The sequence below is a fragment of the Ylistrum balloti genome, unplaced genomic scaffold (genome assembly GCF_031769215.1).
Source record: "Ylistrum balloti isolate Yb309-2 unplaced genomic scaffold, AGI_CSIRO_Ybal_v1 Utg369764, whole genome shotgun sequence".
In the NCBI taxonomy this organism is placed as follows: Eukaryota; Metazoa; Mollusca; class Bivalvia; order Pectinida; family Pectinidae; genus Ylistrum; species Ylistrum balloti.
This window is the reverse complement of record NW_026781961.1, coordinates 1203520-1222129: the sequence shown is the minus strand read 5'-3', so window position 1 is coordinate 1222129 and position 18610 is coordinate 1203520. Positions and strand designations below refer to the sequence as shown.

Genomic DNA, 18610 nt, shown 5'->3' with positions numbered 1-18610 from the left:
AATTATTCCCTCGCCATGTTGCCTATTATAGCTATATATTGTGACAGGAAATTAATTCACCTGTCGTCCACGGGTTCCTCATTGTTACAAACGAGTCAACCGTTTCTTGTAAATATTGAACCTGAGTACTGATCAAGCCACCTCGCCTAAATTGATGTCCAGCAAATGTTCACCAAACATCAAGTTTAGTGTAATAACATTTTGTAAAATCAGCATATGATATACGTTGAATGTTGTGATTCCGGAAGTATTCCCTATTGTTTGTTAATGTGGGAGGAAGGGGTGATGAGGTTTGTTGTCCGAACGGACCTAAAAGTTCGTTCGTGTTTAAATCTTGAACGAAATGGAATTCCTTATGGAGGTATACATCAAAATTTTGTTATATGTTTGGTGCACGTGTTTTCAAGGACTTAACAGGGCAGTGAACACATTGGCTTCATGTTCTCGTATACAGTGACGTTTTTCTAGGATGATTTATATCGTAGCTGCACTACCAGACAGTGATAGCACTGGTGTTACAGGAACATTACCAAATCACGTCTGATGCTTTCAGCCAAAGTTTTTCCTTTAACAAATTTATGTATGGTGTATATTTGTGACAAGATGGATTGCATCTTTTCTGGTCTCTAATATATACCACGGGAGGTTCAAGATTCATATAAACCAGTTGCGGAGACCAAAGTCGAAAATCGTTCAGCTTTTGTATTTCTTAGTTTAAAGTCTTTTATCATAAAAGATACCGTCGGGGTGTATACTTCCATTTTATGAGAACAAGATGCTGACGATGTGTCTATCTACAGATAATGAACCAGTACCGTGACAGGTAATGTGAAAAGTGACAACACGTTAATACTTAAATGATACACATTGTAATCACTGATTCGGCTTAGTATCATTTGTAGAAAAAAAATGAGATATGTAACTTTCATTTTATACATAATGAATCATGTCGGAACCAGCATTAGAAGATTTTATTTTTGTCAGCCATGTCGAGCAAAGATTAAAACTTTGCTGCAAGTTTCATTAAAACGTATAAAATATTTTACCACCTAACTCAAAAAGTAACGTTTGGACAAGTCTTAAAGTCAAAACATGACTATAAAATTAAATGGAGGAAGCCATTTTGTTGTGATGTTGCCAATTCGTGATGGAACGTCATTGTACTATGACGTAACAATTGATTTCTAACTTCCGCAGCCAATATAAGCGGTCCATGATATATTACACTAATGATATACAATGTATCCAAATATACTATCTGAAGAAAATTACTATCGATAAATTTCCTCAAACTGACCAATAGAATCATAATAATGCAGACTTGTGGGAACGATTGCTAGTTTAACGGTCGCTATTATCGTCTTATCTTATAACCTCGTCATTCTGACTGCATTAGGAATTAATCATTCAGCTGTATAATACTCATTAAGAGATATCTAATTAAGATGTATGATAGATATGGAATACTCAGACGTGAGATAGATGTGGAATACTCAGACGTGTGATAGATGTGGAATACTCAGACGTGTGATAGATGTGGAATACTCGGATGTGTGATAGATGTGGAATACTCAGACGTGTGATAGATATGGAATACTCAGACGTGTGATAGATGTGGAATACTCGGATGTGTGATAGATGTGGAATACTCAGACGTGTGATAGATGTGGAATACTCAGACGTGTGATAGATGTGGAATACTCAGACGTGTGATAGATGTGGAATACTCGGATGTGTGATAGATGTGGAATACTCAGACGTGTGATAGATATGGAATACTCAGACGTGTGATAGATGTGGAATACTCAGACGTGTGATAGATGTGGAATACTCAGACGTGTGATAGATGTGGAATACTCAGACGTGTGATAGATGTGGAATACTCAGACGTGTGATAGATGTGGAATTCTCATTCAGATGTATGATAGATGTGGAATACTCATTCAGATGTATGATAGATGTGGAATACTCATTCAGATATATGATAGATGTGGAATACTCATTCAGATGTATGATAGATGTGGAATACTCATTCAGATGTATGATAGATGTGGAATACTCATTCAGATGTATGATAGATATGGAATACTCAGACGTGTGACAGATGTGGAATACTCAGACGTGTGACAGATGTGGAATACTCATTCAGACGTGTGATAGATGTGGAATACTCATTCAGACGTGTGGTAGATGTGGAATACTCATTCAGATGTATGATAGATGTGGAATACTCATTCAGATGTATGATAGATGTGGAATTCTCATTCAGATGTATGATAGATGTGGAATTCTCATTCAGACGTGTGATAGATGTGGAATTCTCATTCAGATGTTTGATAGATATGGAATACTCAGAAGTATGATAGATATGGAATACTCAGATGTATGATAGATGTGGAATACTCATTCAGATGTATAATATATGTGGAATACTCATTCAGACGTATGATAGATGTGGAATTCTCATTCAGATGTGTGATAGATGTGGAATACTCATTCAGACGTGTGATAGATGTGGAATACTCATTCAGATGTATGATAGATGTGGAATTCTCATTCAGACGTGTGGTAGATGTGGAATACTCAGATGTATGATAGATGTGGAATACTCGTTCAGATGTATGATAGATGTGGAATACTCATTCAGATGTATGATAGATGTGGAATACTCATTCAGATGTATGATAGATGTGGAATACTCATTCAGATGTATGATAGATGTGGAATTCTCATTCAGATATATGATAGATGTGGAATACTCATTCAGATGTATGATAGATGTGGAATTCTCATTCAGACGTCTGATAGATGTGGAATACTCATTCAGATGTATGATAGATGTGGAATACTCATTCAGATGTATGATAGATGTGGAATACTCATTCAGATGTATGATAGATGTGGAATACTCATTCAGATGTATGATAGATATGGAATACTCAGACGTGTGACAGATGTGGAATACTCATTCAGATGTATGATAGATGTGGAATTCTCATTCAGATGTATGATAGATGTGGAATTCTCATTCAGACGTGTGATAGATGTGGAATACTCATTCAGACGTGTGATAGATGTGGAATACTCATTCAGATGTATGATAGATGTGGAATTCTCATTCAGATGTTTGATAGATATGGAATACTCAGAAGTATGATAGATGTGGAATACTCAGATGTATGATAGATGTGGAATACTCATTCAGATGTATGATAGATGTGGAATACTCATTCAGATGTATGATAGATGTGGAATACTCATTCAGATGTATGATAGATGTGGAATACTCATTCAGATGTATGATAGATGTGGAATACTCATTCAGATGTATGATAGATGTGGAATACTCATTCAAATGTATGATAGATGTGGAATACTCATTCAGATGTATGATAGATGTGGAATACTCATTCAGATGTATGACAGATGTGGAATACTCAGACGTGTGACAGATGTGGAATTCTCATTCAGATGTATGATAGATGTGGAATTCTCATTCAGATGTATGATAGATGTGGAATTCTCATTCAGACGTGTGATAGATGTGGAATACTCATTCAGATGTTTGATAGATATGGAATACTCAGAAGTATGATAGATATGGAATACTCAGATGTATGATAGATGTGGAATACTCATTCAGATGTATAATATATGTGGAATACTCATTCAGACGTATGATAGATGTGGAATACTCATTCAGACGTGTGATAGATGTGGAATACTCATTCAGACGTGTGATAGATGTGGAATACTCATTCAGATGTATGATAGATGTGGAATTCTCATTCAGACGTCTGATAGATGTGGAATACTCATTCAGATGTTTGATAGATATGGAATACTCAGAAGTATGATAGATGTGGAATACTCATTCAAATGTATGATAGATGTGGAATACTCATTCAGATGTATGATAGATGTGGAATACTCATTCAGATGTATGATAGATATGGAATACTCATTCAGATGTATGATAGATGTGGAATACTCATTCAGATGTATGATAGATGTGGAATTCTCATTCAGATGTATGATAGATGTGGAATTCTCATTCAGATGTATGATAGATGTGGAATTCTCATTCAGACGTGTGATAGATGTGGAATACTCATTCAGATGTTTGATAGATATGGAATACTCAGAAGTATGATAGATATGGAATACTCAGATGTATGATAGATGTGGAATACTCATTCAGATGTATAATATATGTGGAATACTCATTCAGACGTGTGATAGATGTGGAATACTCATTCAGACGTGTGATAGATGTGGAATACTCATTCAGATGTATGATAGATGTGGAATTCTCATTCAGACGTCTGATAGATGTGGAATACTCATTCAGATGTATGATAGATGTGGAATACTCATTCAGATGTATGATAGATGTGGAATACTCATTCAGATGTATGATAGATGTGGAATACTCATTCAGATGTATGATAGATGTGGAATACTCATTCAGATGTATGATAGATGTGGAATACTCATTCAGACGTGTGGTAGATGTGGAATACTCATTCAGATGTATGATAGATGTGGAATACTCATTCAGACGTGTGGTAGATGTGGAATTCGCATTCAGACGTGTGATAGATGTGGAATACTCAGACGTGTGGTGGATGTGGAATACTCATTCAGATGTATGATAGATGTGGAATACTCATTCAGACGTGTGGTAGATGTGGAATTCTCATTCAGACGTGTGATAGATGTGGAATACTCATTCAGATGTATGATAGATGTGGAATACTCATTCAGACGTGTGGTAGATGTGGAATACTCATTCAGATGTATGATAGATGTGGAATACTCATTCAGATGTATGATAGATGTGGAATACTCATTCAGATGTATGATAGATGTGGAATACTCATTCAGACGTGTGGTAGATGTGGAATTATCATTTGATGACATTATTTACTCTGATTAACCCAGATTAATGTGTCGTGACTCAGATTGATAATGGTTTGACAAAGATTTATATTGGATTTATTCAGATTCATGGTAGATCGATTTATATTTTTATGGTTTTACTTAAATTTACGATGGATCGACTCAAATCCATAATGGATTGACCCAGATTTATGGTGTGTGTAGTCGATAAAACATAATATTCTAGGAATTACTCGATCGTAAATTTCTAGTGATTTTAGAGTCTTCCTGTAATTCTTTTAACCTCGTTTCGTCGCTTTTGAGTTTGATAAAATAAATTGTTTACATGTCAAAATTTTCGAGTTATGGTTGTAGAGACATGCATCTCCCCCACGCTTTCGGTTATATAGGTGGTAAGTAGCCTAAGACACGGATCTCTCCAAGGCTTTCGGTTGTATAGGTGGTAAGTAGCCTAAGACACGGATCTCTCCAAGGCTTTCGGTTGTATAGGTGGTAAGTAGCCTAAGACACGGATCTCTCCAAGGCTTTCGGTTGTATAGGTGGTAAGTAGCCTATGGATCTCTCCACTTTCGGTTGTATCTATAGGTGGTAAGTAGCACGGATCTCTCTCTCCAAGGCTTTCGGTTGTATAGGTGGACGTAGCCTAAGACACGGATCTCTCCAAGGCTTTCGGTTGTATAGGTGGTACGTAGCCTAAGACACGGATCTCTCCAAGGCTTTCGGTTGTATAGGTGGTAAGTAGCCTAAGACACGGATCTCTCCAAGGCTTTCGGTTGTATAGGTGGTACGTAGCCTAAGACACTCTCCAAGGATCTCTCCAAGGCTTTCGGTTGTATAGGTGGTAAGTAGCCTAAGACACGGATCTCTCCAAGGCTTTCGGTTGTATAGGTGGTAAGTAGCCTAAGACACGGATCTCTCCAAGGCTTTCGGTTGTATAGGTGGTAAGTAGCCTAAGACACGGATCTCTCCAAGGCTTTCGGTTGTATAGGTGGTAAGTAGCCTAAGACACGGATCTCTCCAAGGCTTTCGGTTGTATAGGTGGTAAGTAGCCTAAGACTCTCCACTTTCGGTTGTATAGGTGGTAAGTAGCCTAAGACACGGATCTCTCCAAGGCTTTCGGTTGTATAGGTGGTAAGTAGCCTAAGACACGGATCTCCTCAAGGCTTTCGGTTGTATAGGTGGTACGTAGCCTAAGACACGGATCTCTCCAAGGCTTTCGGTTGTATAGGTGGTAAGTAGCCTAAGACACGGATCTCTCCAAGGCTTTCGGTTGTATAGGTGGTACGTAGCCTAAGTCTCTCCAAGGCTTTCGGTAAGACACGGATCTCTCCAAGGCTTTCGGTTGTATAGGTCTCTCCAAGGCTTTCGGTTGTATAGGTAGCCTAAGACACGGATCTCTCCAAGGCTTTCGGTTGTATAGGTGGTAAGTAGCCTCTCCAAGGCTAAGACACGGATCTCTCCAAGGCTTTCGGTTGTATAGGTGGTAAGTAGCCTAAGACACGGATCTCTCCAAGGCTTTCGGTTGTATAGGTGGTAAGTAGCCTAAGACACGGATCTCTCCAAGGCTTTCGGTTGTATAGGTGGTACGTAGCCTAAGACACGGATAGACACGGATCTCTCCAAGGCTTTCGGTTGTATAGGTGGTAAGTAGCCTAAGACACGGATCTCTCCAAGGCTTTCGGTTGTATAGGTGGTAAGTAGCCTAAGACACGGATCTCTCCAAGGCTTTCGGTTGTATAGGTGGTACGTAGCCTAAGACACGGATCTCTCCAAGGCTTTCGGTTGTATAGGTGGTAAGTAGCCTAAGACACGGATCTCTCCAAGGCTTTCGGTTGTATAGGTGGTAAGTAGCCTAAGACACGGATCTCTCCAAGGCTTTCGGTTGTATAGGTGGTAAGTAGCCTAAGACACGGATCTCTCCAAGGCTTTCGGTTGTATAGGTGGTAAGCCTAAGACACGGATCTCTCCAAGGCTTTCGGTAAGACACGGATCTCTCTCAAGGCTTTCGGTTGTATAGGTGGTACGTAGCCTAAGACACGGATCTCTCCAAGGCTTTCGGTTGTATAGGTGGTAAGTAGCCTAAGACACGGATCTCTCCAAGGCTTCCGGTTGTATAGGTGGTACGTAGCCTAAGACACGGATCTCTCTAAGCGGGTGAATTTATGTCGTCCCTCAATATAAGTGAACCATTAGATAGAACAGCCATTAGACGGGTGAATTGTTGTCGTCCTCACTATAAGTGACCCATTAGATAGAATAGCCATTTGACGGGTGTATTGTCGTCCTCACTATAAGTGATTAATTAGATAGAACAACCATTTGACGGTTGAATTGTTGTCGTCCTAACTATAAGTGATTCATTAGATAGAACAGCCACTTTACGGTTGAATTGTTGTCGTCCTAACTATAAGTGATTCATTAGATAGAACAGCCACTTGACGGGTGTAATATTCTCTCGCTATCAGAAAATAACCTGAGTGAAATTTCAATGTCTGGTTTCTGACCGTTTACTAGTTAAAAATAGACAAGTCGGCTCATTTGTTCAATCAGACTGCATAAGCATTAAATGTGACTGATGGAATTGGCCATTACCTTCTTCGTCTCCTGAAGTAACACAGGACAAATAAGTCCTCGATGTTCCTTACATCGACGTGTTGATATACATGTACGAGATTTTTCCCTTGCATCATAAAGACGGACTGTTCTATAAATCAGTCTCATGATACTGGTGACCCCCCACGCTACCCGCGGTCCCTATGGTTACGAGCGTCTGGTTACCAACAGCTCAGGTTAACGGCTAGAACGAAAATTTCTTTCTCTGATATGATACTTTAGAATCTAAAATGAGCATAGTCAATAAAGGTGTAAATATCAATAACAGCATAATAAATATGAATATTGACATTAAGTTATTATCTTAGAGACAGAAATTTTCGGTCTTGTTACCGGCTATCCCTAAAGTTACCACCGGTTCTCTAACTGCAGCACGAAACAAAATTAATGGAGTAAAATGGGCTCCATTTAGAGTAAATCCCGCTCAATTTCGTCACCGAAATTTCAAATCAACTTGATAACTTTTATGATCACTCTAAACAAGCTGTTTAAATTCTGCATCTTTTTATAAGATCGCAGCTCTCAGATAGATAGCGTCATCATCAAACCGGAAACAATCCTATGGTTACCGGAAGCACGCCATTGAAATCGAAGCGAAATGTTATCTAGACAATAAAATGAAATTCTTTATAGAATGTGTTTAAACTACTTATTTACCTTGGTTTTTTTATTCATCTGATGATATCTGGAGCTTTCTCTTACGTGAATAAAGCTGTTCTATATTCCTCCACTGATCATAATGTCCACAAATTTAAAGACGCTGTACCATGTACACAATTACGTCAAAAATAGCGCGATCACTCGCGCACTGGAGCATGACACTCACTCAATGTAAGATTTATTTGTTTGTTTTGTTTATTTTCTATTCCGTCGAGTAGCTCGATTTACAGACTAATTAACCTGTAACACATGGTGTGTAGAAGAGAAAGGGCACAAAAAGACATTACATTGCTGATCAAGTCTTTTATCTTTACACATCGATTTCCATACACACAACATTTTTACCAAGGCCAGGCGATTCGGCATAATCCCCACACCTATACATATAACTATTGCCATCACTGTTGATTTCATTATTTTCCAAATGTCTTTTGTAAACCGGAAATATTGTGAACAACAGGTAGGTACGTATTCATCATTTAACTAATTGGGGTGAAAGTAGCATTATATCATCAGAGTTTGACGTAATTTTTGTACGTACAAAATGAGAAAAGAAAATGAGATACAGCTTCCTTGTAGTCACAGACAAATGACAACATAACGGCAGGTATGGCCTATCTCTCGTTACACTTTAAAACCTGTCACATCCAGTTTTACGGTAACCTTTAAATGATTGACATGAACAAGAAGAACAGTCAGTGTGGGATCAAATGATGGTATCAGTGTACAGCGCATCGCTACCACTTTTTAATTCGCCCATGATGATCTATAAAATCCCTGCATCATCCAAAAACTGCACTGATATGAATGATAGCTGTTGACGACAGAGGTAGTGTCAGACAGCAGTCCTATGTTTCTAGGGAAAGGCTGCCATGTTGACGTGTGCGGGCGGCCATCATGTACAAATGACATGACTTCCTGCCTTATATTAGCTTCGAACATGTAATCAGTTGCGGTTGGATGGTCTAATAGGTCTTTTATGGCGCCAAAGAAGGCGTACACGTCCCATGTATGGAAAGAATACACGTAACCTGAAATCGGGGACGACGGCTGATGAACCCCGACGTATCGGTACACCGGGGCTTTGTTCGCTGATGCGTAAAGGGCCATGACGTCATTTCCGCAACCAACTCTTATGTCTGTTATCATACATGCCAACTGATATCTTGGATTGACTTCACCAACCGGATATAGATGGAGTGCCATATCGGCTATGTCATTGCTGTATGTGCCGAGGTATTCTCTTACCAGAGCCTCGTAATCGGCCCAGGTTCCATTTCCGGGTGCGACGTCATCCAACTCTTGTGCCATTGTTCCTAAAAAGAAAAAGTTCAATTAAATTAACTCTGCTGAACCAGATTAGGAACCGACATGGACAGCGAAATTGGTATGAAAATGGTTTCCTACTCGTGTACTTCCTCGTTTGCTATGTCATCAGAGGTATGTTGTAGTATGATGTCTGTGTACGTACCTATGAGGAGGGGCACGTCGTTGGCTTTACCATGGAGCCAGGCATCTTGAGGAGACTCCGGCATCACATAACCTTTGGTATATACGGAAATGTAGGGTAACTGTATGTAATGATCTATATTCATCAACCGGAAACGATTGGCAAGGAGTTTGTATTGTTTTATAATCTTCTAATAAGACAGACTCCCATTAGGTATTGAGCTAGAAACGTTAACATTTCTATTTGACACATCTATCTGTAGGTACACTGTATATCATTTACACATTTCCCCGAGGTTTTTAACACCACAACCTACATTCACGACATCCTCACCAGAAATCGAACATGTGACTCAAGTCTCTGTTCCACTGAAGAAACTCCTCTCTTATATCAGGGTACGGCCCTCGGACATGCAGCAAGAATATCGCAGTGTGTTTACTTTGATTCCGGAGTACACTTGAATTACACGGCCATAAATGTATCTTAGACAAGCAACGCTACCTACCATCTATAACCGGAAGTGATCCATCGTGATCCCCGCGCTTTGGAAGTATGTATTGATCATTCTCGTTCCAGTTTGGAAAGGAATCCCACTCGACTGCCTTGGTCACCTCTAATGGAGACAGCTGTTGGAGACATGTGATGTTCGTACATCCGGTGTTATTCAGAAAACTAAGGTTGTCGCGGGAGGCCTGGGCCAAACTCGTGGTAAATATAGGTGATCCACTGAGAATCCAGGCCTTGGAGAAAAGGTTCTTGGATAAAGGTGAGGTGACCAGGGCAATCACTGCAGTGGCTCCTCCACTCTGACCAAACAGTGTGACCTACCGAGAGTCAACGATACAACAGTGATCCCTAGTACCTACCAGGCGGGTTGAAGGCGTTTTGACCTAGTACCTATCCAGGCGGGTTGAAGGCGTTTTGGCCTAGTACCTACCAGGCGGGTTGAAGGCGTTTTGGCCTAGTACCTACCAGGCGGGTTGAAGGTGTTTTGACCTAGTACCTATCCAGGCGGGTTGAAGGCGTTTTGACCTAGTACTTACCAGGCGGGTTGAAGGCGTTTTGACCTAGTACCTATCCAGGCGGGTTAAAGGCGTTTTGACCTAGTACCTACCAGGCGGGTTAAAGGCGTTTTGGCCTAGTACCTACCAGGCGGATTAAAGGCGTTTTGACCTAGTACCTATCCAGGTGGGTTGAAGGCGTTTTGACCTTGTACCTACCAGGCGGGTTAAAGGCGTTTTGACCAAGTACCTAACAGGCGAGTTGAAGGCGTTTTGACCTAGTACCTATCCAGGCGGGTTAAAGGCGTTTTGACCTAGTACCTTTCCATGCGGGTTAAAGGCGTTTTGACCTAGTACCTACCAGGCGGGTTGAAGGCGTTTTGACCTAGTACCTATCCAGGCGGGTTAAAGGCGTTTTGACCTAGTACCTATCCATGCGGGTTAAAGGCGTTTTGACCTAGTACCTACCAGGCGGGTTGATGGCGTTTGACCTAGTACCTACCAGGCGGGTTGAAGGCGTTTTGACCTAGTACCTACCAGGCGGGTTGAAGGCGTTTTGGCCTTGTACCTACCAGGCGGGGTAAAGGCGTTTTGACCTAGTACCTACCAGGCGGGTTAAAGGCGTTTTGACCTAGTACCTACCAGGCGGGTTGAAGGCGTTTTGGCCTAGTACCTACCAGGCGGGTTGAAGGCGTTTTGACCTAGTACCTACCAGGCGGGTTAAAGGCGTTTTGACCTAGTACCTACCAGGCGGGTTGAAGGCGTTTGACCTAGTACTTACCAGGCGGGTTAAAGGCGTTTTGACCTAGTACCTACCAGACGGGTTGAAGGCGTTTTGACCTAGTACCTACCTGGCGGGTTGAAGGCGTTTTGGCCTAGTACCTACCAGGCGGGTTGAAGGCATTTGACCTTGTACCTACCAGGCGGGTTGAAGGCGTTTTGGCCTAGTACCTACCAGGCGGGTTGAAGGCATTTGACCTTGTACCTACCAGGCGGGTTGAAGGCGTTTTAGCTTTATAGTATAAACTACAAGTCATCCGCATAAAATAGTATTATATCAAAAGTAATGATTAGTTTCTTTACAAATCCATTGCGAAATCTATTCGCTCAATTTTACAAACAATACGCGCTGGACAACATCGACAAACGATAGCATTTATCTTACTAATGGAAACAAGACCGACCAGTACCTCCTCTACTACAACGTTACATGTATGGGATATCGATACCTGTTTCGGATCACCTCCAAAGTTGCCGATATTGTCCTGAACCCATTTAAGTGCGAGTATCTGGTCCATAAAGCCGTAATTCCCAGACGTGTTGGTTTTGGAGTTTTGTGTTAATATATCCAGTGCCATAAAGCCGAACGCATGAAGGCGATAGTTCATGCTTACATATACCACCTGTGTGTCACGTGCCAATTCCTCGGTAGGAGAGTATGTGCTGTCATGACTATTTCCGTACTCTAGGTTGCCGCCGTGTACGAAAACCATGACGGGGAGGTTAGCCGTGGGTCCCACAGTAGGAGACCATACATTCAGGTGGAGACAGTCCTCTGTACCAACGACATCAGTCGCGTCGTCGTTCCACTGTACACACTGGGACACGAACTCTGTAGCATTATATAACCCAGACCAGCATGTCCCGTCTGATCGGCTTAGGGGTTCAGGAGGCTGCCATCGTCGACTTCCGGTTGGAGGGCGGGCGTAGGGTATACTTTTGTAGGAATAGCCGTTACCATTGTGGAGCCCCATCACCTGACCGCACTGTGTCGTTACTATAGAAACATTAGGACGCTGCTGTTGCTCTGGCTGGAAGATGAACGAGTGTACAACCTGTACAACACATATCAGGTGAAGGGATTTCACTTCCATGTTGTGTCTGAAAGCACGTGATATCAACATGCAATGTAAATTGTGTTAACAAACAAAATCACACACATTGGTATTTTGATACTGCATAACTACCAGTATGATTTATCTTCTAAACACTGAAAGTCATAGATATCGTCAAATAAAACAAGTATATAGATTGCCATTCAAACTTACAAGTAGAAATGCTACAACAGCGACAAAATCTGAACAAACAAATTATTTATCCGTGTTAAAGTACAAGGAGAATAAGTCCATGCGTTCTGGAAGAGTAAGCGTCTTCTAATTCATCGAAAACACCCGCCATGTAAATCTATATCCATCCAACTAATGGAACGTTCTTATATATCAAAGAATGACGAAACTTACCAGACATACTAACGAGCATTGAACACGTACAACTTTATATAGACCATGCAGGGTAATCCCCAATTAGATCTTAGTGACAATCATCAGAGTTCCCTCCCTTTAGCCGGTAGCAACCTGCTTCCATCAAGACCATGTGTTACAATATTTGTTGTATTTAGGAACACTTCCTAGAAAATCGGATTAACTTCGAAATGTACTGTCACTATATAGGAATGGAAATCGTAAAGCTTAACTATAACTTTTTGGAAAGTTGTCCGTAATGGTTGTGTTGTTTGTAAATATCGAGGTAAGATGATGATACAGACGTGATTTGATAGAAATGTAGAATGAGAAACAGTACAGCTAAATAATGAATTAAACTGCGCCATTCAACTGTTTCGTTCTTCTCGATCTCTTCAACAAAAATCTCATCAATCAGTTTGTAACAAAATGGGTAGTAGAAATACAATTTAGAGAATATAATTTAAAACAGAAATTTAAAGTACAACAGATTCTCTGGAAACAATAACAACAGGTGTCAAAAGTCAGGCACTGGACCAGGGTTAACGTCCTGTGATGGACAAGCAGTTTGGTAGCCTTAGATATCAAGGGTGTGCCTCACGCACCTAGCCACTGTAGCGAGATAGCTGGGGAGGGATCGTCGATCAGAGTAGATAGCCTACTGGACGATAAAGTACATCGGGATCCCTGAGATAAGGTTACATGACTTGCACGTGCCTTGATAATTATATGCCTCGCGGGGTGGGGTATTGTCATCCAATCGGGGCTTAGTTGGAATTGAAGTGTTTTGGTATTATTAATACTAAGACAATAGACAGTAGCAAGAGAGTAGCGGGAGAAGAGCAGGAGAGTGGTTGGAGGCTAGAGCTCGGGAGCTAGACAAGTCAGTGCGGGCCTGTAGCGGGAAGTAGGAACTTAAGCGGGAGATAGGGGTGGACTTGAACAGGATCTTGTGTAACCACGGCAAGAAATAAAATTTAACTCAAATACCACGTGTCGGAATAATTATTGTGTAACAAGTTTCTTAAACAAATTTCGGGGTGTCATACTAAATATTTGTTCGCGTTGACTTTAGACGAACTTTTGACGAAATACACCACAACTATATACACGTACCGCTATTTATCTTTCTATGTTAAAACAGGTCTCAAAACCAGAGAAGGAAGGCGCTACTTTGGAATGTCTGGTAGTGTACAAAGAGGACACAAAATCAAACGTTTTTACAAGAGTGGTAATTGATAAAATTATCATCAGAACGACATTTGTTCCATATCGTCCACCATGATGAGTTTTATTCCTTGTTGATATAAATATGACGTTCTCATTCTAAATTTAAATAAATGCATGGTTAGATTTAGTTAAGGGATATCACAGTTTTAAATTTCACTGAGGGTATTTATGTAGATAATAATATTTAAGCTTTTTTCAGTCGTTTTATATATATATATATATATATATATATGAATATATAAATTGATATTTGAGAAATACTTACATACTCTATGTGTGTAATACCGATGGCGAAGTGACTATGTCGGTCAGGCTCGAGGGACGGAATTATACATGGTGACCGATTTCTAGATCAGGATTTCCCTTGTCTGACCTTGGACGTGACCTCAGGAAATTTCGGTCTTAACTAGGAACTGGATTCTCGGTGGTGCCAAACAAAACCTCCGATCTAACATAATACAACTACTCTATAGTTTTGATATAAGGATGGTATTCATTGTGTTAACAAGCAGATTAAGAGATAAAAGTTGTAGACTTTGTGTCTCCTTTCTAGGAAATCTATTGTACAGAAATCATTTTCACGTGTGGACATTCTAAACCAAATGGACAAAAGTAAAGCGTAACGAATGCTCTATAAATCTTAAGATAGTGATTGTTCAGCTGTGATTATACACCTGTATCACAAGTCGGCATTTGATAGTTTTAATCAACAGATAAACATAACGATCCAAAGATCACAAATATTACAGAAGTAGACAGCTTAGGAACAGCTAAAGGTGGGGATGCGAACAACATATTACGGCGTTTTAAGGAGTAAGGTCATGTCACATTCAATACTGAATTAAAAGGAACGTGTGTTTAAAAAGGGATATAGGTCTGTCGTCGTCGTCAGTCTACATCCCTATAAATGTGTAGTGGGACATTTCTAACATGTATAGTTCTATCTTTATCGCCGTCGTCAGTCTACATCCCTATAATTCTGTAGTGGGGCATTTCTAACATGTATAGTTCTATCTGTATCGTCAGTCTACATCCCTATAAATGTGTAGTGGGACATTTCTAACCTGTATAGTTCTATCTGTATCGTCGTCAGTCTACATCCCTATAATTCTGTAGTGGGACATTTCTAACATGTATAGTTCTATCTGTATCGTCAGTCTACATCCCTATAATTCTGTAGTGGGACATTTCTAACATGTATAGTTCTATCTGTATCGCCGTCGTCAGTCTACATCCCTATAATTCTGTAGTGGGACATTTCTAACATGTATAGTTCTATCTGTATCGTCGTCAGTCTACATCCCTATAATTCTGTAGTGAGACATTTCTAACATGTATAGTTCTATCTGTATCGTCAGTCTACATCCCTATAATTCTGTAGTGGGACATTTCTAACATGTATAGTTCTATCTGTATCGCCGTCAGTCTACATCCCTATAATTCTGTAGTAGGACATTTCTAACATGTATATTTCTATCTGTATCGTCGTCAGTCTACATCCCTATAATTCTGTAGTGGGACATTTCTAACATGTATAGTTCTATCTGTATCGCCGTCAGTCTACATCCCTATAATTCTGTAGTAGGACATTTCTAACATGTATATTTCTATCTGTATCGTCGTCAGTCTACATCCCTATAATTCTGTAGTGGGGCATTTCTAACATGTATAGTTCTATCTGTATCGTCAGTCTACATCCCTATAAATGTGTAGTGGGACATTTCTAACCTGTATAGTTCTATCTGTATCGTCGTCAGTCTACATCCCTATAATTCTGTAGTGGGACATTTCTAACATGTATAGTTCTATCTGTATCGTCAGTCTACATCCCTATAATTCTGTAGTGGGACATTTCTAACATGTATAGTTCTATCTGTATCGCCGTCGTCAGTCTACATCCCTATAATTCTGTAGTGGGACATTTCTAACATGTATAGTTCTATCTGTATCGTCGTCAGTCTACATCCCTATAATTCTGTAGTGAGACATTTCTAACATGTATAGTTCTATCTGTATCGCCGTCAGTCTACATCCCTATAATTCTGTAGTAGGACATTTCTAACATGTATATTTCTATCTGTATCGTTGTCAGTCTACATCCCTATAATTCTGTAGTAGGACATTTCTAACATGTATAGTTCTATCTGTATCGTCGTCAGTCTACATCCCTATAATTCTGTAGTAGGACATTTCTAACATGTATAGTTCTATCTGTATCGTCGTCAGTCTACATCCCTATAATTCTGTAGTAGGACATTTCTAACATGTATAGTTCTATCTGTATCGCCGTCAGTCTACATCCCTATAATTCTGTAGTAGGACATTTCTAACATGTATAGTTCTATCTGTATCGTCGTCAGTCTACATCCCTATAATTCCACTTTATCTGTAAGCAGCATTTACCGGACGCTTTCTTTAAATCTTTTTTTTTATCATGATTATGTCTATATAATCAGTTTAATGGTGGGAGCTACAGGTGGTCTGAATCCGTAGCAGAGGTTAGTTACAGCGACAGTTAAATGTTGAAATGGCAGAACTTTTGAGAATTGGGTAACATTGAGTGGTTACATTAATAATGTCTGTGATACACATCGTTACTTCCGGTAATCTGTCCTTTACAGTGTGATAAATGTCAAGTGCTTCACAATAAGGATACAATGTAACACATCAGAAATGGCTGTAAACTATGTTAATTAGTAGTGATGACTCTCTGGCCTTAAATTGACGACCATATTTCATTATGTTTATAATTATCAGTTTTATTTGGATCAATTAATTCAAAAACAAAAACTTAAAGCTCCAAATCTACACAAATGGAAAGTAATCTCATAGGACGTATACAAAACCGTGTATACATCTGCGTGACCTGCCTGGTCATGATTCAAGGTCAAGGTCAATCTCCACATTGATGTTTCGGTAGGTTGACATTATTTGATAACCTTCTCTATATATACAGCTGTTACTTTGCGTGGGCCATATGATTGAACTAATTTATGTCAAAACAAAAACAAAGTCAGCGAAAAATAAGACAAGCCAACTTAACACTTAGTCAAGAAACAAAGTCGATTGTGTGTTTCTTATATACCACGTATTCTTACATAGATCTCAGATACATACAGAACTTAAATAAGTATACAATAATACATATGTATGATAATATTGAGACAGGTCTCTGTGTACTGTAGATAGTATATACGTTCTAAATATCGACTCTGTGGTTCAGTGTCTGGCGAAAAATTATTATTATTATTTTTGTTTTTTTGTTTTGTTTTTTTGTTTTTTTTTTTATTTTTTTTTTTTTTTAACTTTAAACGAAGAAAATATTTAGGTGATATGGAAGGCTATTCTGTTGGTAATCTTGCACTGGACAATACGTTATTTTGGAATTATTATACACGAGTTTTGAGCTAATCAACGTCAGTTTTTATGTACTATTTTAGTTCAAAACTCAATCGTTTTAATATGTAGAGAGGTCTATTTGTTTAAACATCGGCAAAAACAAAATTATTATTTCTTAATGTAACTTCTGGTTCGATGAGAGTATATTCTTACTTTCTCTCAACAATGTGGTCGTGCACAAGGCAAATGATCTAGTTGCGACTTTATAATTCTACATCCTACGCCAACTGATCGACTTGATGTTTCGAATGAGTATTGAGCCCTGATACAAGATAATTGCCACTGCGTGTTGTGTTCTTGTCATCGCCATAAATATTCAAAGTCTGCTTTATGATTCAAAAACCATTTTTACAAAAGAAAACTCTGGAAAATTCATGTCAAGGACAAGAGCCCTCAAACATAATCTTCATAAGTTCAGAACCATAGAGGTAAGCCTAGAGCCAAGGACAGCAATTAAATGCAGTCTATTGCAATGAAACTATGAAATTGACATCAGCAGAATCACACCAAACTATCATCAGAAGCCACTGTAGCAACACTTTGAACCACGCCAGGGCCATTTTCAATGCGGTTTCTGTTGTTTCTGTTACCCGAAATAGGTAAAAACTAATATTTCATTCAAAAATCAATCGAATGAATGAAAACTCCGGACAATCCTATACGTTCTGTATCTTCTGATAATTTTATACAAAATGTAAAACGCTGAAATATAATCTAAATGGCCTAAATCCACACAAGAAGCCCCCAGAGGTTTGAAGCTACAGCAGTAGCCCTTAGATCCTCTGCCAAAGGTCTTTTTATGTATGTTCTATTGTTGGGATCACCTGCAATGAGTAAAATGTCATACTTCATTAAAAACTAATTCTACTGATATAAAGTTATTGACATCAATAGGACTAGATCCACTGTTTCTTATACCTTGGAATATTCATAGCTGTTAGATAATCTTCATGTACAAAACGGTCGTGGACAATCTTTCGCCACGGATTCCAATTATTTGCTTTCAAATAAATCAAAAGTCGTGATTTAATTATTTCTTTCTTCGATAACAACAGTAAAACAATTGAACTATCTTTTTTTAATGTTGTTTCCTAAAATTGAATTACTACTTCGTG

The 18610-nt window shown here is 39.3% G+C and overlaps 1 protein-coding gene across 1 annotated transcript; it reads right to left on the bottom strand.

Annotated features, from left to right (window-relative positions):
* Window positions 1-8922: 8922 nt before the first annotated feature.
* LOC132543747 (para-nitrobenzyl esterase-like) lies at window positions 8923-12500 on the bottom strand. The gene is made up of 4 exons (XM_060207271.1): window positions 11856-12500; window positions 10131-10449; window positions 9647-9718; window positions 8923-9491 (listed from the first exon to the last, which is right to left on the bottom strand). The coding sequence occupies exons 1-4, from the start codon at window positions 12498-12500 to the stop codon at window positions 8923-8925; spliced, it is 1605 nt and encodes a 534-aa protein (XP_060063254.1).
* Window positions 12501-18610: the final 6110 nt, after the last annotated feature.